General features: G+C 42.1%; 1 protein-coding gene across 1 annotated transcript in view; it reads left to right on the top strand.

The window, feature by feature from the left end:
* frmpd3 (FERM and PDZ domain containing 3) overlaps positions 1-19092 on the top strand; it is a gene marked incomplete at its 3' end in the record, with an annotated part of 54949 nt that overhangs the window by 4211 nt on the left and 31646 nt on the right. The window contains exons 3-5 of the mRNA XM_080416277.1: positions 1212-1314; positions 4966-5011; positions 11063-11167. Coding sequence (XP_080272403.1) covers positions 1212-1314; positions 4966-5011; positions 11063-11167 — 254 coding nt within the window. The remainder of the gene's footprint in view (positions 1-1211; positions 1315-4965; positions 5012-11062; positions 11168-19092) is intronic.

Genomic DNA, 19092 nt, shown 5'->3' with positions numbered 1-19092 from the left:
TTGAGGGACCGCGTAGGTGACGGGGGCCGGGGAGGATGAAATATCACCCGTCTTAACTGAAAATGTCTTCTGAATGTCAACCCCACGTTCAATCGTGAAGTCAGAATTTTGTGGTCGACCGTGTCAAATGCAGCGCTGAGGTCGCGCTGCCTTAATATAGCACAGTCTCCAGAGTCAACAGTTAAAAATAAGTCATGTGTTACTTTTAACACGACATTCAGTGCTATGTTGTGCTCCGAAACCAAGACTGGCTTCTAGGGTTGCATTGTCATTGAGAATTGACTGTAGTTGATGAAATGCAACGTTTCCGAGAACTTTTGACAGGAAATTGGTCTGAAATTGGTCTGTGGGGTCAAGGTTTTTTTGTTGTTGTATATAATAGGCTGAACTACAGCATGTTTAAAATATGATGGGACATAGCCTGAACCAAGACAGATAATTGACAGGATGCTAGGGCCGCCAAAAGGCTCGTTAAGGAGGCATGGGGGAAGCAGGTTGTGGGCTTCACGGGAAACTATATCTATCAGACACAGGAGAAACACAGGCTCAAACTGACATAAGACAGCAGTTAGACATGGCAGAGACAGAGTGGTCATTAGAAAAAAGGTGAAATGTCTGATTTAATTTCAGCTACCTTGTCCGGAAAAATAAAATCACAGGCTGTTAGGGACACATGGAGGCTGGCAGTAACCGGAGTATAAAGTACTGCATTTACAGTGTCAAAAAGAGCTTTTGGCCTGTGACGGTTTTTGGTGAGGCGGTTGGAGAAAACAGTTTGCTGTCACTGAGTTTTGACAGTATCTTGGTATAAAACCAAACATGTCTTTCAGGATGTCGTAAGAAACTTTAAGCTCCTCCTTTCTCCACTCTACCAGTCTTGCCTCATAGGCTCGGATCAGGATGGCATCATTTAGCCAGGGCTGAGGATTGTGTTTAGACCAGTGGTTCTCAAAGCTGGGGACCTATAGGAACCCCCAGGGGTCCTTGAGGGGGTTCCCCAGCTAAATGAGTTGATATAGGCTCAAAATCTGTTTATCAAAATTACATTCATGAAAATTGCCATCGGAAAATAATGATGCCCTCAGAATACAAACATACAAATGTGTGTGTGTGTGTGTGTGTGTGTGTGTGTGTGTGTGTGTGTGTGTGTGTGTGTGTGTGTGTGTGTGTGTGTGTGTGTGTGTGCGTGCGTGTGCGTGTGTGTGTGTCAGATGGTCCGTCCTTCAACAACCTGCTACCAGGAGATCACATCCTGGCCATCAACGAGGAGCCGGTGAGCGACGTGCCACGAGAGAGAGTCATAGACCTTGTAAGGTAACATCCTTTACTGTCCCCACAGAGAGGATAGTGGGGTGGGGATTAGAGAGAGTCTTAGGCCTTGTAAGTTAGTGGGGGGGGGGCAGTGGTAGTGTGAGTGGGGCGTTTTATTTTTTTCTCATGCCAATAAAGCCCCTTTGAATCGGCTCTATGCACAGCAGCCATATTGTGAAGAAATACACAGGTGTTGTCGATGATACTAATGAAGGCTCTGTTCCATTCTGGTCATACAGTGTCAGGGTGCTGATATTGTTCATGTTGGCTCGCTGGAAACACTCCACGGGCGTGTAACCCTGAGTGTACAAATGGAACCAAATGGACCCGTAAGGGTCCATTTGGTTCCATTTGTACACTCTCAGGGTTGTGGGGGTCGTGGAAATGAAAAGGTCTGAGAACTACAGTGTGCTACACTAAGGAACAGAGCCTTCATTAGTATCATTGGTAACACCTGTGAAGGAAGTGATAATATGGCTGCTGTGCATAGAGCCTATTAGAATTTGTGTGTGGGGTGGGGCAGGGGAGTTGAAGTAGTGGAGTCATAGAGACACACGGGGACTACAAAATTCACGCCCACAATTGAGACAGTGCACCCACGCGAGGTCCGTTACAACGATGTACTGCAGCTGTCAACGCAATCTCTATGAGAGGCATCGTAAAATACTGTAATTTCCCTGGTTGACTACTGAGGTTGTAGTGATTTTTTTTTTTGTGTTCTTTTAAAGTGTCCCATTTGTTTGATTTGTCCTTTTTAATGTCCCATATCTGTCATCTTAATATAAAACACACAATATACTATAATATACTCCATCAGTGTATGGAAAAGTCAAAAGTTCTAGCATCTGAAATCTAAAGTTTAAGTGGTCGCATGGTATATATGTCATGGACGCATCCCTTGAGGTTTTCAATACCGAGATACGTTTGTGTCTCTCATGTATCATTTTTATAGGCTATTTATTTTGGACAATTATCCAAACAGCATCTTGCAAGACTATAGTATATTAATACTAACCTGGAGAATTTACTAAGTAGTTGAAAATGTCGGTATATGTCACTCCTCCATTTAGTTGGGTTATTTCCCCAACTTACATTCAGGCAAGTTAATACAACAACGGTAAACCCACACGTTTTAATTTTTCATGTACCGTCGGAGCTCTATGGTAGATAGAAAATTAATATAAGCCTATGAGATGTTCAAAATATAGACATGAACTAAATCAATCGGGACTGGGATGAGAATTCCCCTGTTCAAAGTCGGTATGGACAGCTGTAGTACATCGTTCTAACGGACCTTGCGTGGGTGCACTGTCTCAATTGTGGGCGTAAATGTTGTAGTCCCCGTGTGTCTCTATTCACCTGTTTCCTAGGCTGTGTGTTTTCCACTTCCTGTCGATTTGATCCAATGAAATCCAATGAAACTGGTCAGATGACCAATGATATCCAATGAAATCAACAGGAAGTGGAAAACACACAGCCTAGGAAACAGGTGAATAGAGTACCGAAGTCCTGACGTCACTCCCGCTACCCCTGGGTCACGGAAGGATTTTTTTCTATTGAAAAAAAATAGGGAAATCTTACATGGCGTCAGATAAGAACTGTGTTCCAAAAGTAAACACATCAGCCCCATGATTCTGTCAGGTCACGCACTCTGTGTCGTTTATGATAATGAGTTACACTTCTGTGTTCAGAGAAAATGTATTCACTTTCGCACTCTTTGGATAAATTAGTACTTTTTCACCGTCAGTTGATGCTTTGACTGTTTATTTTTGGAACAAGGTTCTTATATGACGCAATCGATGACCAGCCTATGGTATTTTCAATGGAAAAAATTGCGGCAGTGATGTCTATAAGGCCCATTTATACTAGGGATGGTCCGATCAGGACTTTTGGGTCCGATACCTATCACATATTTTCTTTCCTCGGAATCGGATGATACCAGTACCGATCTTGTGCGTAAGGGGATTTAAAAAAGGCTAATATTTCCAAAAATGTTTTATTTTATTTAGCTTATTAGCAAAAACAAATTAGTTTTTTCCAGGCACATATCAGTATATGACTGGAAAATAATCAACTTTTCGGATCGGAATATTTGGCGACCACTGATCGAGCCAATTTTAGTGAAAATTGCCTGATTTAAATCAGTGGCCAATCTATCGGAGCACCCTACCTTACTCAACGTCAAGTACAGGTACGAATGGAGCGTCTCCCTCCGTACTCTGCGTTCATTGTATCCATCATTCTGCACATTGTCTCAAAGCTTACGGATGTGAAAGGTATGCATCCGTAAGGTGCAATACCGCAGGAAACCATGGGGGGGGGGTGGTAGTGACCATCCCCTCCTCTACAGATGCCATGTTTTTTGTCAGTAGGGACGTAGCGTTGTGGGTGATAGGCTCTATGCACAGCAGCCATATTGTGAAGGAATTCACAGTTGTTGCCAATGATACTAATGAAGGCTCTGTTCCATTCTGGTCAAACAGTGTCAGGATGCTGATATTGTGCATGTTGGCTCACTGGAAACACTCTAATAATACATTTTATTTATAACGCACTTTACATTCTCACGAATCTCAGAGTGCTACAGATTAAAAGCAAGGCATAAAAACAGCATAGGCAACAAAACAATTACAAGAGACCCAACTAGGCTAAACTAAAGGGCCAAAATTTGAAATTAAAACTCAGAACGAAAAACAAACAGAAGTCCACGAAAATTAGAACTGTGGTGCTCTCAGGTGGTCAGGGAGGGCATTCCACAGACATGGACCATGGTGCTGTGAAACAGAAGGCCCGGTCGCCCATGGTGCGGAGGTTGGTGTCAGGGACAACGAGAAGGTTGGTGTTGTTGGAGCGGAGGAGAAGGGGTCCATTTGTACACTCTCAGAGTTATGGGGATCGTGGAAATGAAAAAGTCTGAGAACTACTGTGCTACACTAAATGGAACAGAGCCATTAGTATCATTGTTAACACCTGTGAAGGAAGTGATAATATGGCTGCTGTGCATAGAGCCTATTGTGTGTACTGTAGGTCTCGTGGATGAAATGGTTGAACCTTCATTTAGACGAGAGATCTAAGCAATGTGTTCTGAACGCATACGTAAATACTGTGCATCCGTTCTTGATAACGAGACTATAAATGGGCCGATGGTGGGATTGATAGTGCGCGTAGTGAATTATTATTTGGAGGTAGTGAGGTTATAGAGAGGTCTTTGTGGGGTGTTAGTGTGTTTGTAGTAGGGGTGTCACTATTCTCAAAATCCACAATTTGATTTCACTTTCTATTTTAAGGTCACGGTTGGCTTAAAACTTTTCAACCACTTCAACCGTATACACTTAGTTGATCGATGATCGATTTTTGTGTCACCCCAGTAGTTTGTAGTGAGTTTTCCGTAGGGGGGCAGTGAGTTTGAAGTTAGGTTGCATTTGGACAATGGATCCATGTGCAACAGTGCATGCATGGGCTACATCCGCACACAACGGCGGATGAGTCAGCCTGCAAGCTACTGAAGGACAGTGAGAAAATGGCAGAGATAAAAAAAACACAGAAGAATGTCTTACAAATACCACGGCTCTTTCTCTCTGTCTCTCTCTGTTTCCACAGCAGCATTATTATCTAACCCAGTGCACTCTCTCCTGTCTGTCTGCCTCTCTGTAGACGCTGTAAAGACTCTATAGTGCTCACTGTGCTGCAGCCACATCAGGTAGAAGAATACTGCCTGCCATGTCTCCCTGCGTCTGTCTGTCTGTCTGTCCGTCCGTCTGTCTGTCACGTCCTCTCTGGCTCCCCTGCTGGTTGTGTGTTTGTGTTGTTGGTTGCTTGCCTGTTCTGTTTCCTTGTGTAATTTCCTTAAAATTTCGGGGGGATTAGGAAAACTATCCATTTTTGCTAACTTCATTCTGTGCAGAAGCCAAAATGGCGGCTGTCTTGGATTTTGAAAAACGGCAATCTTTAATATACATCCATCTTCAAACGGTTATCTGGAGTCGGTCGCGGGGGCAACAGTTCCAGCAGAGAGCTCCAGACTTCCCTTTCCCGGGCAACATTAGCCACTTCCTCCTGAGGGATCCCGAGGTGTTCCAAGGCCATCCAATTCCCTCATCTTGTCCCCTGCAAGGGGGGCTTCTCCCAGTGGGGCGTGCACAGAGGACCTCCCTATAGGAGGCATCAGGAGGCATCCGTACTAGATGCCTGGCTTCTAGATGATTTAGGATCAGGATTCCAGAAGCTAAATATATATTTTTTGGGGTCAGGAAATCCAATGGTGCTAATTAGAACAGATTTAGGATGCCATCTTAGATTTAGAAAAAATGGAATACTATTTTTTCCACTACTTGGAATTTCTGATTTGATATTCTCAGAAGTTTCCAAAAATGTATAGTATTCCTAATCCACCGAGAAATTGAACGAACGTTTAAATCTGGACATATGTGAACTGGACTGGTTTTGTCTATTAGCCGGTATAGGCGGGATTCGTAGATATATACACATAGAAACCTCACTGGCTGCTGCTGGTCATTAGAACATTGCATCCATCATCATCATCACCGCGGCCTCCATATTAGCAGGGACAAGCCGTACCTCCTTAATGCATGTATGCCCCATATACTGTATGTCTATTGAAGCATGAGGTCCCTCCACAATTAATCTATTTTGTCGTCATAACTCGCTGAATTCTAGACCTATTTTCAAGCAGTTTGGCTTGTTACAAATGTTAGACATGTATAGCTATGTTATGATATAGGATACTGGGTTACATTTTTTTAAATGGCTTCTCGTCCCAAAACAGGGGAAAAAAAGTTTAATCTCAGGAATCTACATACTCTGGCATGTGTCTTGCAGTGGAGTTATGACAAGCCGCCTCTCCTAATTTGGGGCCGACCCTGGCGCACAGCCCAAGTGGCCATTGCAGCGTCTATGTATTCATGGCTATGTATGGGATTCCCCTGGACCTGGGGAATCCCAATGGCACATAATCATAAACTGGTCCACTGAGTCTCTCAACCAGCTGCACGTCTCTTGTTTGGTTTACTGTTTGTTTGGTTCTGCATCCTACAACACCCCTACGGTACATCATACATGTCATTACATCCACTCACACTCCACAACATCCCCTTTTGTCATTTCTTGGATTATTTGTTAATACCTTGAGTTGGGTTTATTTGGTTGGTATTTGGTTTAACAAATGTCTTGTCTATTTTGTTTGTAACAAATGGAAGCTTGTTTGTTTGGCTTTGTAAGCATTTATTTTATTTCTTATTTTTGTTAGGCTACTCACAATTTTGTTTGTGTTTGACTTGGTAGCGTAGGGGTGCGGTCACACATGTACGACCGAACGGGTGTAGCCCACAAATACTGAGGTGTCAAACCGTTTCGCTGTTGTGTGGGGTGCATCATTGTTGTCATAGTTTTAGCTGCTTCACGTAATGTGTGAAGGCACCGCAAACCGGAAGCTCCACCTCTTCACATGAATGGAAGTGAACGGCTGTTTCAGTCACGCATGTGTGAACGTACCCTAACTGGGTTTGTTGGAGCTATAGACAGACAGACAGACAGACAGACAGACAGACAGACAGACAGACAGACAGACAGACAGACAGACAGAAAGACCTTTATTGATCCTGCAGGGAAAATTAAGTTGTCACGGTGGATTTTGTGTTCGTGGAAAAAACAGGATTTGTGCGGGTCTGTTCCGATACACTGCGTTTGATGAGAGGTTTTTGTTTGTGCTATTGGGAGTCTGGGAGACACATAATTAATTCAGCAATTTGATAATATCTAACAATTTGTCTAATTCAATTTGTATGGTCCCATGAATACCTTTTTTACGGTCAATGTTGTGACCTTAAAAGTTTTTAAAATGCTGCTCTGTTTTGTCTACAACTCTTTGTGACGGTGAATATGTTGAGTTGTAGTTTTTGTGCTTGTTCAAGGTTCAGGGTTTCTTTATTGTTACATCTTGTGGAAGTACTTAAGAGTAAGATTCTTTTGTTGTTGTTGTTCATACATTGTAGCAGCAATGTCTTGGGGAGAAGAACAGGTTGTCCGTTGGATCGAACACATATCGTCTCTGTCGGGTGGAAACCTCATACGTATGTCCAAAACTGTTACAAAAGTAGCAGATCTACGAGCTTGCACATCTGCTACTTTTGATGCTTTTGTGTGACGCTGTTGCATGATCAAGTATGGCGTTCATTTACGAAAGAAAACACAAAGAATATGGAGATAAGAGGTTTCTGCCCAACAGCAACGATATTCAACAACATTTTAAGATTTCTTTGGCTATTAAAAAATAGCAGATATACAAGCTCATAGCGCGGCACCGAGTGCAGCGCTATGAGCTTGTGGAAATCTTTGGATATATATATTTTTTTTTTAAGCGAACATTCTGTGCTTCTGGGGGGTCCCTGGAACAACATATTTTGAGATGGGGGTCGGTGGCCAAATACATATAAATTTGGATGGTCCTTGACATGAAAAAGTTTGAGAACCACTGATTATAGCAACATACTTTTTTTGTTTTAACTGTTAATCCCCTGAAGCAAATATTTTAGTTAAAGATGTTTGCTTTAAATATATACTGTATATATTCAAAGATTTGCACAAATTGTCACGATTTCAGAAAACTAATAGCAGAGCTACAAGCTCATAGAGCGGCACTCGGTGCCGCGCTATGAGCTTGTAGATCTGCTATTTTTGAATAGCAAAAGTATAAAATAATGGTTAAAACACAGATGCGTTCCCGGTTTGAATGGGTTAAAAAAAACATTTCATTTTTTTTTCTCATTGTTTGAGCGTGTTGTGGATAGGAAGTGGCCAGACACGCTCCGCTCATAAACTGTGTTTTTACCTGTAGAGGCCAAGACGCATGATCTGCTCTCAGTGTAGAATAGTAGGGGGGTCAGAGACCCCCCCCCCCCCCAAGGGTCCTTGAGGGGGGTTCCAGGGGGTCCTCAGCAAAATGTGTTAACCCATTAAGACCTGAGGCAATTCTTTAAAAAAAAATAAAAATCCTAACAGTTTAAAAAAAAAATCTAGACTTTTCAAAAATAGCAGATCTACGAGCTTGTATATCTGCTATTTTTGAATAGCCAAAGAAATCTAAAGTGACACAGATGCGTTCCAGGTCTTAATGTGTTAAAATAAAATAAAAAATCAGTTGAACCCTATTTATTTACTGTACATCTGCTATTTTCCAAAACAAATCTTGAAAGAAGGTGAAACATTTGGAATATTTTTTAAACCGCGGACAAATACATATTAATTTGGGTGTGACTTTTGAACAGCAAGAGAAATGTGCTGCTTTTATGCTTCTATATAAACAGAAATGATGCTTCTATCAGGTCTGTGCTATTAAAGGCAGATCAACTTGTGCCTGAGAACTACAGTACCATCAGTGTTTTTTAATTGGCAAAAGAAAATTGAATAGCAAAACACATTTGGAGTTTTGCTAAAGAGCTGAGCAAACGTTTTAATCAATGGTGTTCTTTGGTGGAGCAATTTAAACATTGAGTTCCGGACCATATTGCTGCTTTTAAATTAACACAAGGTTAAAGCTGGCACAGCTGATGAATATGTGCTCACGCGCCATAGAGTGGAGATACTTGAGGAGGTGAAGATTTTTAGTAAAGTTTCAAGCACATCTGACCTTAGCCCGGTTTGTAATTACTTGTCCCAGCCTTAAGAGTTGAGGAAAATGAAAACATTGATGAATATAAATAATTAATAAAACAAGATACACTGTCTGTTCCCCAAAATGACATTGGTGTGTGATTTAGTGCAAGATGAGGCGATGTCAATGTGGGGATAGGTCCTGCGTTGCCGGTAAATGGAGTCTAATAGCATAATTAGATTTATAATTGGTTTCACAGCACAGATGAGTGAGTAGATAAAATTGTTGTAATGCGATGCATTTGTAAATGACTTTGTGGTCTAAAGATACCGTATGACAGGAGATGCAGGCAGTCCTAAAGTTTCTTTTTTTCATATATTTTGAAATATGGCCCTCTTCGAATAAAGGTTTGGACACTCCTGCTCTAAAGGCCACTGAGCTTGTCTGTTTGGTTCTGACTGCATCCTACAAAATCCCCGGCTACATCATACATGTCATTCACCCACATATACCATTGGTTCTCAAAGTGGGGTCCGGGGACCCCCAGGGGGAGTTGGTTCACAACAGCAAAAGTAGTTAATGTAGCAACAAAATAATTTGAACTACTTGATCCATTTATACGTTGGCTATTCAAAAATAGCAGATCTACAAGCTCACAGCCCGTCACTTTGTGTGCCGCGCTGCAAGCTTGTACATCTGCATTTTTTGAAGATTTCTGAAAAATGGCGGAAATGTTTGGAAATTTTTGAATTATTTATAAATCATCTGGGGGTCTCTGGCACAAAATATTTTCAGATGGGGGTCCGCAGCCAAATACACAGCGAAAAAGTTTGAGAACCACTGACAAATACCACTGATGAACCGCCTGACACACTCTGTTATTTCTTGGATTGTTTGTTAATGAATTTCCCCTGAGTAAAGTTTATTCCTTTGCTGTGTCTCCCTTATTGTCTCTGTCTCTGAGCCTGGTTGTAAACACCTCTGTTTGTCTGTGCTGTCATTGTCTCTCCGCGACATTCTCTCAGTTCTTCGCTCTCCTCTCCTTCTTCGTTCTCACTCTCACAACGATGTTCTAGTCCAGCGTCCCCAACCTGTGGGCCAGACACACTGGTGTATTGCAAATGGGCCCCCAAATAATTCTTATTTGTGTCCCAGTTACAATACTTGCAGTTTTCCAATTCAATGATAATATCATATACATTTTTTAAAAGCATAGAAAAAAAGTCATGGTGTTTTCATTGTGATACCGCTAAATGTCAACTTAAAGTATGCTACATTTAGTTCCATTGATCCAAGCCGGAACACAATCAATTGATTTATCATTAAAATGAAAGGAAAGCTTTCAAGATTTTAGAGTGGGCCCTGATCTAGAAAGGTTTTGGAACCATTGTTCTGGTCTAATCATGTGATCTGTGCAGTTAAACATAGAGTGATTCTCTCTCCTGATTCTGAAAGCCCTTTCATAAAACATTAACACTATATAAACATTAACACTATATAGATACACTTAAACACTTTATAGATACACTTTAACACTCTATAGATACACTTTAACACCCCATAGATGCACATTAACACTCTATAGAAACACGCTACAGATAAACATAAACACATGTAAGGCTTTAGTTCCTAACTACATACAGATTGTTGTGCATCTACCCCTGTGGAAGTTGAAATGTCACAATTATTTACCATCTATCTAAATTGGGTGTTACTGAGGGGGGAAAAAGCCATGTCATCTGTGAGCATAAATGGAAAAGGTTTTTCTTTTACTCGCGCAATTTGATAATTTATAGGCTGGAACCATTTTGTACTTCCAGCCTCATAAAAGTCACATTATTTTGAACTATGCCGCAATATAGCTGGAAACCCATTACTTTGCAATTTTCCCTGACTTTTCCTTTCTTTTCGGTTAAACATTTTTACTTCCATGTTTTTATTTTCCCTTTATTTTTTACTTTAATATCTGCAAAAGTGGAAGCCTGCATAAATATGAATTTCACCTCACTTTTACCTTACGTCTGTGTTGTGACAATAAAATGTGATTTGAGTTGATTTGATTTTTAACTGGCTCGACAACTTTCAACAACAACAACTACAACTCTCTCTGTGTTTCTCTCTTCCTCATTCTCTCTTCCTCAGTCACCTAAGTCTGCCTTCATAAGTGCAGCCACCAAGGCCCGTCTGCGAACAAACCCGCCCAAAGTGCGCTTTTCCGAGCAAGTGTCCATCAGCGACCCGGACTCAGTAAGTCACGCTCATTGTGTCTCTTTTACGATATATCGGTTTGATATATTGGCCATTATTTGACTTTTAGTTTTAGGACATATTGGTATCATTTATGCAGCTGATTATGTAGTTCTCAAAATGTTTTATTTATGCAATGCTTGTTGATCGGCTATTTTATTTATATTTTTGAATGATAAGACGTTAAATAAAATGACGTTCAGCTCATGTGGGTATTTTATATTTACGTTTTGTTTATTCAGTCAAGTTTTTCAAATTGATTAGAAAATGCTGCAGTTTTTTGACAAAATATGAGTCAAAACATGGGTAATCAGGGGTCTCAAAAGGTCGTAACACACGGCAAGCGGTTCACGCGGGCGTTACCGCTCGGATCAGCGGTGATCACGCCCCGATCATTGTTGTTTTGTCCTCCTGCGCGGTGCGGAGAAAACAAAAGCTCACCACAATCCAGCCCCTCAACTTCTCCGCGCGTCCCAAATAATCGCCCGCCTCTCATTGAAAGTGAATTACATAGGCGTGTTGGCTGCTTGCCGTCTGAAAGGACCCTAAAGCTTGTGCTAAGTCGCGCGATGGTGTCGCGTCCCGAGAATGGCCGAGAATAGAGACGTAGGCGTTGTGAGCTTCTAGATCTGCTATTTTCAGCTAGATCACCTATTTTCACTATTAATTTTTTGAAAGTGTAAAGTTATTTAAGTTATTTGTATATTATCTACAGTGTTGGGTAACGTTACTTTTTAAAGTAACTCGTTAAGTTACAAGTTACTGCCGTTCAAAAATAATCTGTTACCTTACTGGATTACCCCCTGACAAAAGTAACTCGTTAGAATACTTTTCCGTTACTGACAATTAAAACCCATTTTTGAATTGCATTTTAAGTTGCGCAAGTTTGTTACATTGTATTACTGGCTGCCCACCGTCATTGCGTGGACTTATCTACGGCCCATATTAATTAACTCTATGGTTAAAAACAAGAATGATAAACAATAGACAATATCCCCTTTACAGCTCTTTCTTAGTTTATTAACAATTAACGAATATAATTCGCCACAACTGCCAGCCTACACGTAGGAGCGGACAGAAAATCAGTGTACAGAAACCGGGGCTCAATATGCATGCAGCTTAATGAGGACATACAGTATAGGCTCCAACATAGGCTATGCAACAAATTAGGCACATTTCAATATAACTGCAAAATAAAACAATTTAAATTCAAAGTGCATTACAGAAACGGAGGTAGGTCTCCCGACAACACTCTTGTGCACAATCTGACAGCAATCAGCACTGACGCTGACTCAGAGAGGTATATATTTTAACAGCTGCCTCTATGAAAATAAAACACGGGCTTATACAATATAGGCTACAGCCTTCAAAATGTGGACAATCAGGACATTTCCACATGAAAAGTCACACATTAAACGTACAGGAACACATTTGATTTCGTACCTCTGTACTATTTGCAACCTGTTAATAAAGTACATTCAATCAATCAAAAAAACAAACAAATGAATCAGTGCTTAGGCTTACAATAAAATACAAGTAGCCTGACTTCTCAAAGTGCCTATAAATAAGATGCACAGGAAACAACAAACATGCCCACATAAGGCTATGATATCTATAACAAAGTGCAGAGGCTTCAAACTTCACAGCATGCCTACATTCAGCACAGCAGCATACAATGTATAAAGGTCAAAGGACAAGGTGCATAGTTTTTTCTAAACACAAAAACGTAGGCTACACTACAAACTATTAAAGTGTATACGCTTCTCAAAACATGGCCAAAGTTGCCTACAGGCTAACACAGAGTGACTCACCAAACCAATGCGTAGCAACAGTTACTCGTTTAATCCAAAGTGGTGATTGTAACGCAGGAGGAGAAGTTTTTCAAAACGTGAGTCGGATAGTCTATTCCTCTTGGGGGTGAGGACGAGACTCCCGAGGCTGAAAAGCCTCTCCACGGGGGCACTGGATGGTGTTGCGGTATTGAGCCGAAGAAAGATCTTCTTGATCCTGGGGAAATTGTTCAATACATCCAATTCGAAACCTGACTTGAGTTGGTCCGCTATTTCACTGTCCGCCGTCAACGAGACGGCATGTCTTTCTTCTGCAAAAGCAAAGAAATCATCACCCTCGTCTTCTTCTCCGGTGACAGGTGCAGGCAGCGGTAGTTCTTGCGGTGCTTCCCCAACAGAGACAGCGCGACACTCGGCAGCGAGAAGCGTCTTCGTGCAGTCCTTTTGCGCCTCGTCCTTCATCCAACGCAGCTTGAATTTAGGAAGGGTTGCTGCAGCCATTAAGGCCTCCTTACTGTCCAACGTGGATGCGAAACGTCTCTTGACGGCCTGCAAGACATATATTACAAAATGTTAATAAAAACACGTTATTTGTGTTACATTTTTGTATTATTTAATACAAAATAATATAAAATTTTAATAATAATAGATATTATTAATTATAATAATCATTTTAATCATAACAAGGACAGTGCACTATAGACAGTGCACATATGGCAATTTTGGATAAAGTGCTATGAGCATGAACACAATTTTTACCTCGACTATGGCATCGTCGGGCAGGCCAGATGTAGCACGGGAGAGGTTATCCTTTAACCTCAGGGTTCTAGCCATCAGGGCCTCGAGTGTTGGCAGGATAGTGCCGTGAAAGCAGTTGTCTTCGCCTTGAAGAATATCCAAGGCCACTGTGAGGGGCTTCACAATCATACAGTACTCTTTTAGGAAATGGTACTCTCTCTCTGTAATGCATCTGATGCCTAGTTCGGTGCAAAGTTTATTCAGTTTGTTCACAATAGGACTGTCAATGACTCGGCACAGGGCATCATAGAAGGAGTTCCACCTTGTTTTAGAAGGAACCAGAAGCTTTCTCCTGCAAATGTTCTCCACGCTCTCTGATGCCACAGTTGACCTTCTAGCTTTGGTCCACAGGCCAGAACATTTGGCAGTGGCGCTCCTGTACACCGCTTTGGCTTCACTGTTTGACACCAGCCACTTCTCTATGTCATTGGCTATGAGATTGAGCGTGTGCGACGCACATCTATGGTGTGGAGGGAGAGCAAAGGCATTGTCGTCGTCCTCGTCAGCAAGCACTGTGTGTAGATCTGCAAAGGTAACCTCTTCGCTTGCGTCCTCTGCTTCAGAGTCAGACCCAGAATTGGAGCCAGTTTCCAGGCCCTGTCGGTGACGGTGGCTGTCACTTTCCCACTAAGGCCATAGGATATGTGAATCTGCTCAATTTCAGAGGCGACCACGTTAAAAGTGTGCCTTCCCTTCACTCGCCTACAAGCAATCGCAGCTTTCTTGCGCTGCAAAGTAGAGGAATAGATCCAGTGGGCTGTCATCCCCATAAAACTCTTATTGTGTGCTGTCCACAGGTCAGCTGTGGTGGAAACGTACTGTAAGCCCTCAAACGTTGATTTCAGTTCTTTCTCCATATCACAGTAAGCTTTGTCGAGGTAGTTGGCAAACGTTTTCCTGTCAGGCACTGTTCCCTCCTTGTTGCGCGTCATAGGAATTTTATTAATGATCTTACGGAATGATGGAGACTCTACGGTTGAAATAGGAAGCATCTCCTCCACCACGTAACCAGCTACAAGCTCATTGATTTCCTTTTGAGTGACGGTTTTACTTGAAGTTACACTCAAATCTAATCGTTGCTGTTTCGGAGCTGGTCCGGCATTGTTGTTTACATCCGCGTCGTCGGCCCCAGCCACTAAGGCTGTGTTGCGGTGTTTGTTAGCAAGATGCTTCTTTAAATTGGATGTAGAGTCCTTCGAAGCAGACAGGCACTTGTTACCCAGACACAGCTTACATCTGACAGTATAGTTTTTATCATCCTTGTCCTCCACAAAATCAAAATAATGTTTATACTTCCAATTAGTTAAGGCTGACGCTGAGCTCTCGTTCTCTGCCATTTCGCTTGAAAGAGCCGGGCTGCGCATGGCTTTTCTGCACATGCGCAGAGCCAAACACACACGCACACACACACACACACACACACACACACACACACACACACACACCCCTTTCAGTAGCCTACGTGTATTCCGTGTTGGCAAAATAATGAGGAGGAAATATGACTCAGGGTTTTCTTTTTTATATCTGTGCCAACAAAATGAGGGACATCTTTTTAAAAACTAACGGATTACTTATTTGAAAACGTAACTAGTAACGAAGTACTCCAATTGCTAATCTAACGCGTTAGGTTACTCCGTTACCCCAAAAAGTATTCCGTTACAGTAACGGCGGTAGTTTTACCGCCGTTTCCCCCAACACTGATTATCTATAATATCTGCCCTGTGCAACTTCAAAGCCTAAAAGCCAACGGAAATGTAATTTTTTATTCATAATGCTCCAGTGTTCAACGTCAAAAACACAATTAAATAGTTAATCGCAATTATTTGTGTGACAATTAATCGTCATGTAAAATGTCATAATTGTGACAGCCCTATCGACGTCGGACACAGAAATATGGCATCAGTCTTTGCTGTTTCATGCCTTCACACACACCACTGTACGCCTTCACACACACACCACTGTACGCCTTCACACACACCACTGTACGCCTTCACACACACACCACTGTACGCCTTCACACACACACACACCACTGTACGCCTTCACACACACCACTGTACACCTTCACACACACCACTGTACGCCTTCACACACACCACTGTACGCCTTCACACACACCACTGTACGCCTTCACACACACCACTGTACGCCTTCACACACACACACCACTGTACGCCTTCACACACACACCACTGTAGGCCTTCACACACCACTGTACGCCTTCACACACACACACCACTGTACGCCTTCACACACACACACCACTGTAGGCCTTCACACACACACCACTGTAGGCCTTCACACACACACACCACTGTACGCCTTCACACACACCACTGTACGCCATCACACACACCACTGTACGCCTTCACACACACACACCACTGTACGCCTTCACACACACACCACTGTAGGCCTTCACACACCACTGTACGCCTTCACACACACCACTGTACGCCTTCACACACACACACACCACTGTACGCCTTCACACACACACCACTGTAGGCCTTCACACACACCACTGTACGCCTTCACACACACCACTGTACGCCTTCACACACACCACTGTAGGCCTTCACACACACCACTGTAGGCCTTCAGTTCACACACCACTGTAGGCCTTCACACACACCACTGTACGCCTTCACACACACACCACTGTACGCCTTCACACACACCACTGTACGCCTTCACACACACACCACTGTACGCCTTCACACACACCACTGTAGGCCTTCACACACACACCACTGTACGCCTTCACACACACACACACCACTGTAGGCCTTCACACACACCACTGTATGCCTTCACACACCACTGTATGCCTTCCTTCACACACTGCTCACGTCCCAACGTCCGCTTTCTCCTTCTCACATCGGTGCTCATTTCACCCCCAACCAAGTCAGTCAAGCCCCAGTAGACGGTGGCGGAAGAGGCACTTGAGTAGAAGTACCACGGCCACAGTGTAAAATATACTTAAAGTAGCAAAAGTACTCATTATGCAGAATGTCCATTGCAGAATCATATCCTACTTGGACTATAATTAATGATAATTAACCACTTGAGCCCTATTTTATTTTTGAATAGCTGAAGTATAAGATAGGGCTTAAGTGGTTGTATTTATGTTTTGTAATAATAAACTAAAACTAAAAGTAACTAAAGTTTTCAAATAATTGTAGTGAAGCCAAAACTACAATATTTGTCTATTAGATTTTTAGTGGAGCAGAAAAAGGATTACAAAATACTCAATCAAAGTAAAAAAAAAAAAGAAAAAAGAGTACAGTACTTGAGTAAATGTACTTAATTACTTTCCACTGCTGTGTTCCATCACACGCCTTCACACACTGCTCACGTCCTTCTCTCCTTTTTGCCTTTCTCACATGGGTGCACATTTCTTCTGCTACATAAGCCCCAATAGCCTCTGTCTATGTACAGTAAAACTACTTTGTTACTTTCCACCACTGCAAGTCAGCTATAAGCTCCCAATATCCAGTGTCTGTGTACAACAGCCTGTTTCATTAAGGACTGGAGCGTTTGGTTCAGAGCGGTGTGGCTTCACTATGATCAATGGGTGTCATCTTCTCCTTTAGGAGTCTCAGACGGCTGTACTTCTAAAACGCCTCACGAAGAAAAAAATAGTTACAACTTAATAATGTTGGATTTGTCCCTGTTTTGGCTGTTTAAAGTCCAATTTCTCCTGCACTGTAAAAGGAAGAGCTTTGCCCAGGTGTCATAGTAGGGGGTACTAAGCACAAAAAATGGCCAAATCGTTACGCGGCGGATAAAAGCACCAAATTTGGTACACGCACTCTTTAGGATGTATCTCATCATCTCAGAAGGGGTGCCCAAAATTTTTGACCCATTAAAGGGTTTTTTAAAGGAAAAATCAAAAATGGCCGCCAGAAATGACCCATGATTCCTAAAAGTTGATATAATTCTGAAATTTTGGCTGATTGTGCTAAATATAACTTTTACATTTATAGTAAATAGACTGATATTAAAGGATTTGGCAAAAATAACCCATGAAAAATGTCTTAAATATTTTTTAAACAACTCTAAATGCCCAAAATTGTCTTAAAAACCACTCTGAATAAGATGACCTTCCACATTAATCCTTTTCTAAGTGATATATTGTCAATGCCAAATATACTTAATTGTTTTCTAAAACTTTTAAAAGACCCTATGAATGATTACCAATACATAATATATTGTACAAATCTTCATATGACCAGAGATCAAGCCCTCTATTGGGGCACAACTCCATAGCGTTTTAATGCCCCAAAAATGTAGGAGAGTGTGGGAGCAGACAGGTTCTCGTGCTTGGAGTGTGGGAGCAGACAGGTTCTCGTGCTTGAAATTAAACAAAGTTGCAACCTTGTGCGGGAAAGCAGAAGATCAAAGACACACACACCAGCACCCCCCCCCCCCCCTTAAAAACAGTCTGGGGGGCTCACAAAAGCCTGAGTAGACGATAAAATGACCCAAAGTTTTTTTGAAAGTGAAATATCCCTTTAACATGTTGTCCCTGCTACCTGCATGTCACACAGTTAACATGTTGTCCCTGCTACCTTCATGTCACACAACAGTTAACATGTTGTCCCTGCTACCTGCATGTCACACAACAGTTAAGATGTTGTCCCTGCTACCTGCATGTCACACAACAGTTAAGATGTTGTCCCTGCTACCTGCATGTCACACAACAGTTAAGATGTTGTCCCTGTTACCTGTATGTCACACAACAGTTAAGATGTTGTCCCTGTTACCTGCATGTCACACAACAGTTAAGATGTTGTCCCTGTTACCTGCATGTCACACAACAGTTAAGATGTTGTCCCTGTTACCTGTATGTCACACAACAGTTAAGATGTTGTCCCTGCTACCTTCATGTCACACAACAGTTAACATGTTGTCCCTGCTACCTGCATGTCACACAACAGTTAAGATGTTGTCCCTGTTACCTGTATGTCACACAACAGTTAAGATGTTGTCCCTGTTACCTGCGTGTTACACAACAGTTAAGATGTTGTCCCTGTTACCTGCATGTCACACAACAGTTAAGATGTTGTCCCTGTTACCTGTATGTCACACAACAGTTAAGATGTTGTCCCTGCTACCTTCATGTCACACAACAGTTAACATGTTGTCCCTGCTACCTGCATGTCACACAACAGTTAAGATGTTGTCCCTGTTACCTGTATGTCACACAACAGTTAAGATGTTGTCCCTGTTACCTGCATGTCACACAACAGTTAAGATGTTGTCCCTGCTACCTTCATGTCACACAACAGTTAACATGTTGTCCCTGCTACCTGCATGTCACACAACAGTTAA

Source organism: Gymnoscopelus braueri, assembly GCF_963280865.1.
Source record: "Gymnoscopelus braueri genome assembly, chromosome: 20".
Taxonomy (NCBI): Eukaryota; Metazoa; Chordata; class Actinopteri; order Myctophiformes; family Myctophidae; genus Gymnoscopelus; species Gymnoscopelus braueri.
The sequence above is the reverse complement of the archived record's forward strand: the minus strand, read 5'-3'. Positions and strand labels throughout refer to the sequence as shown.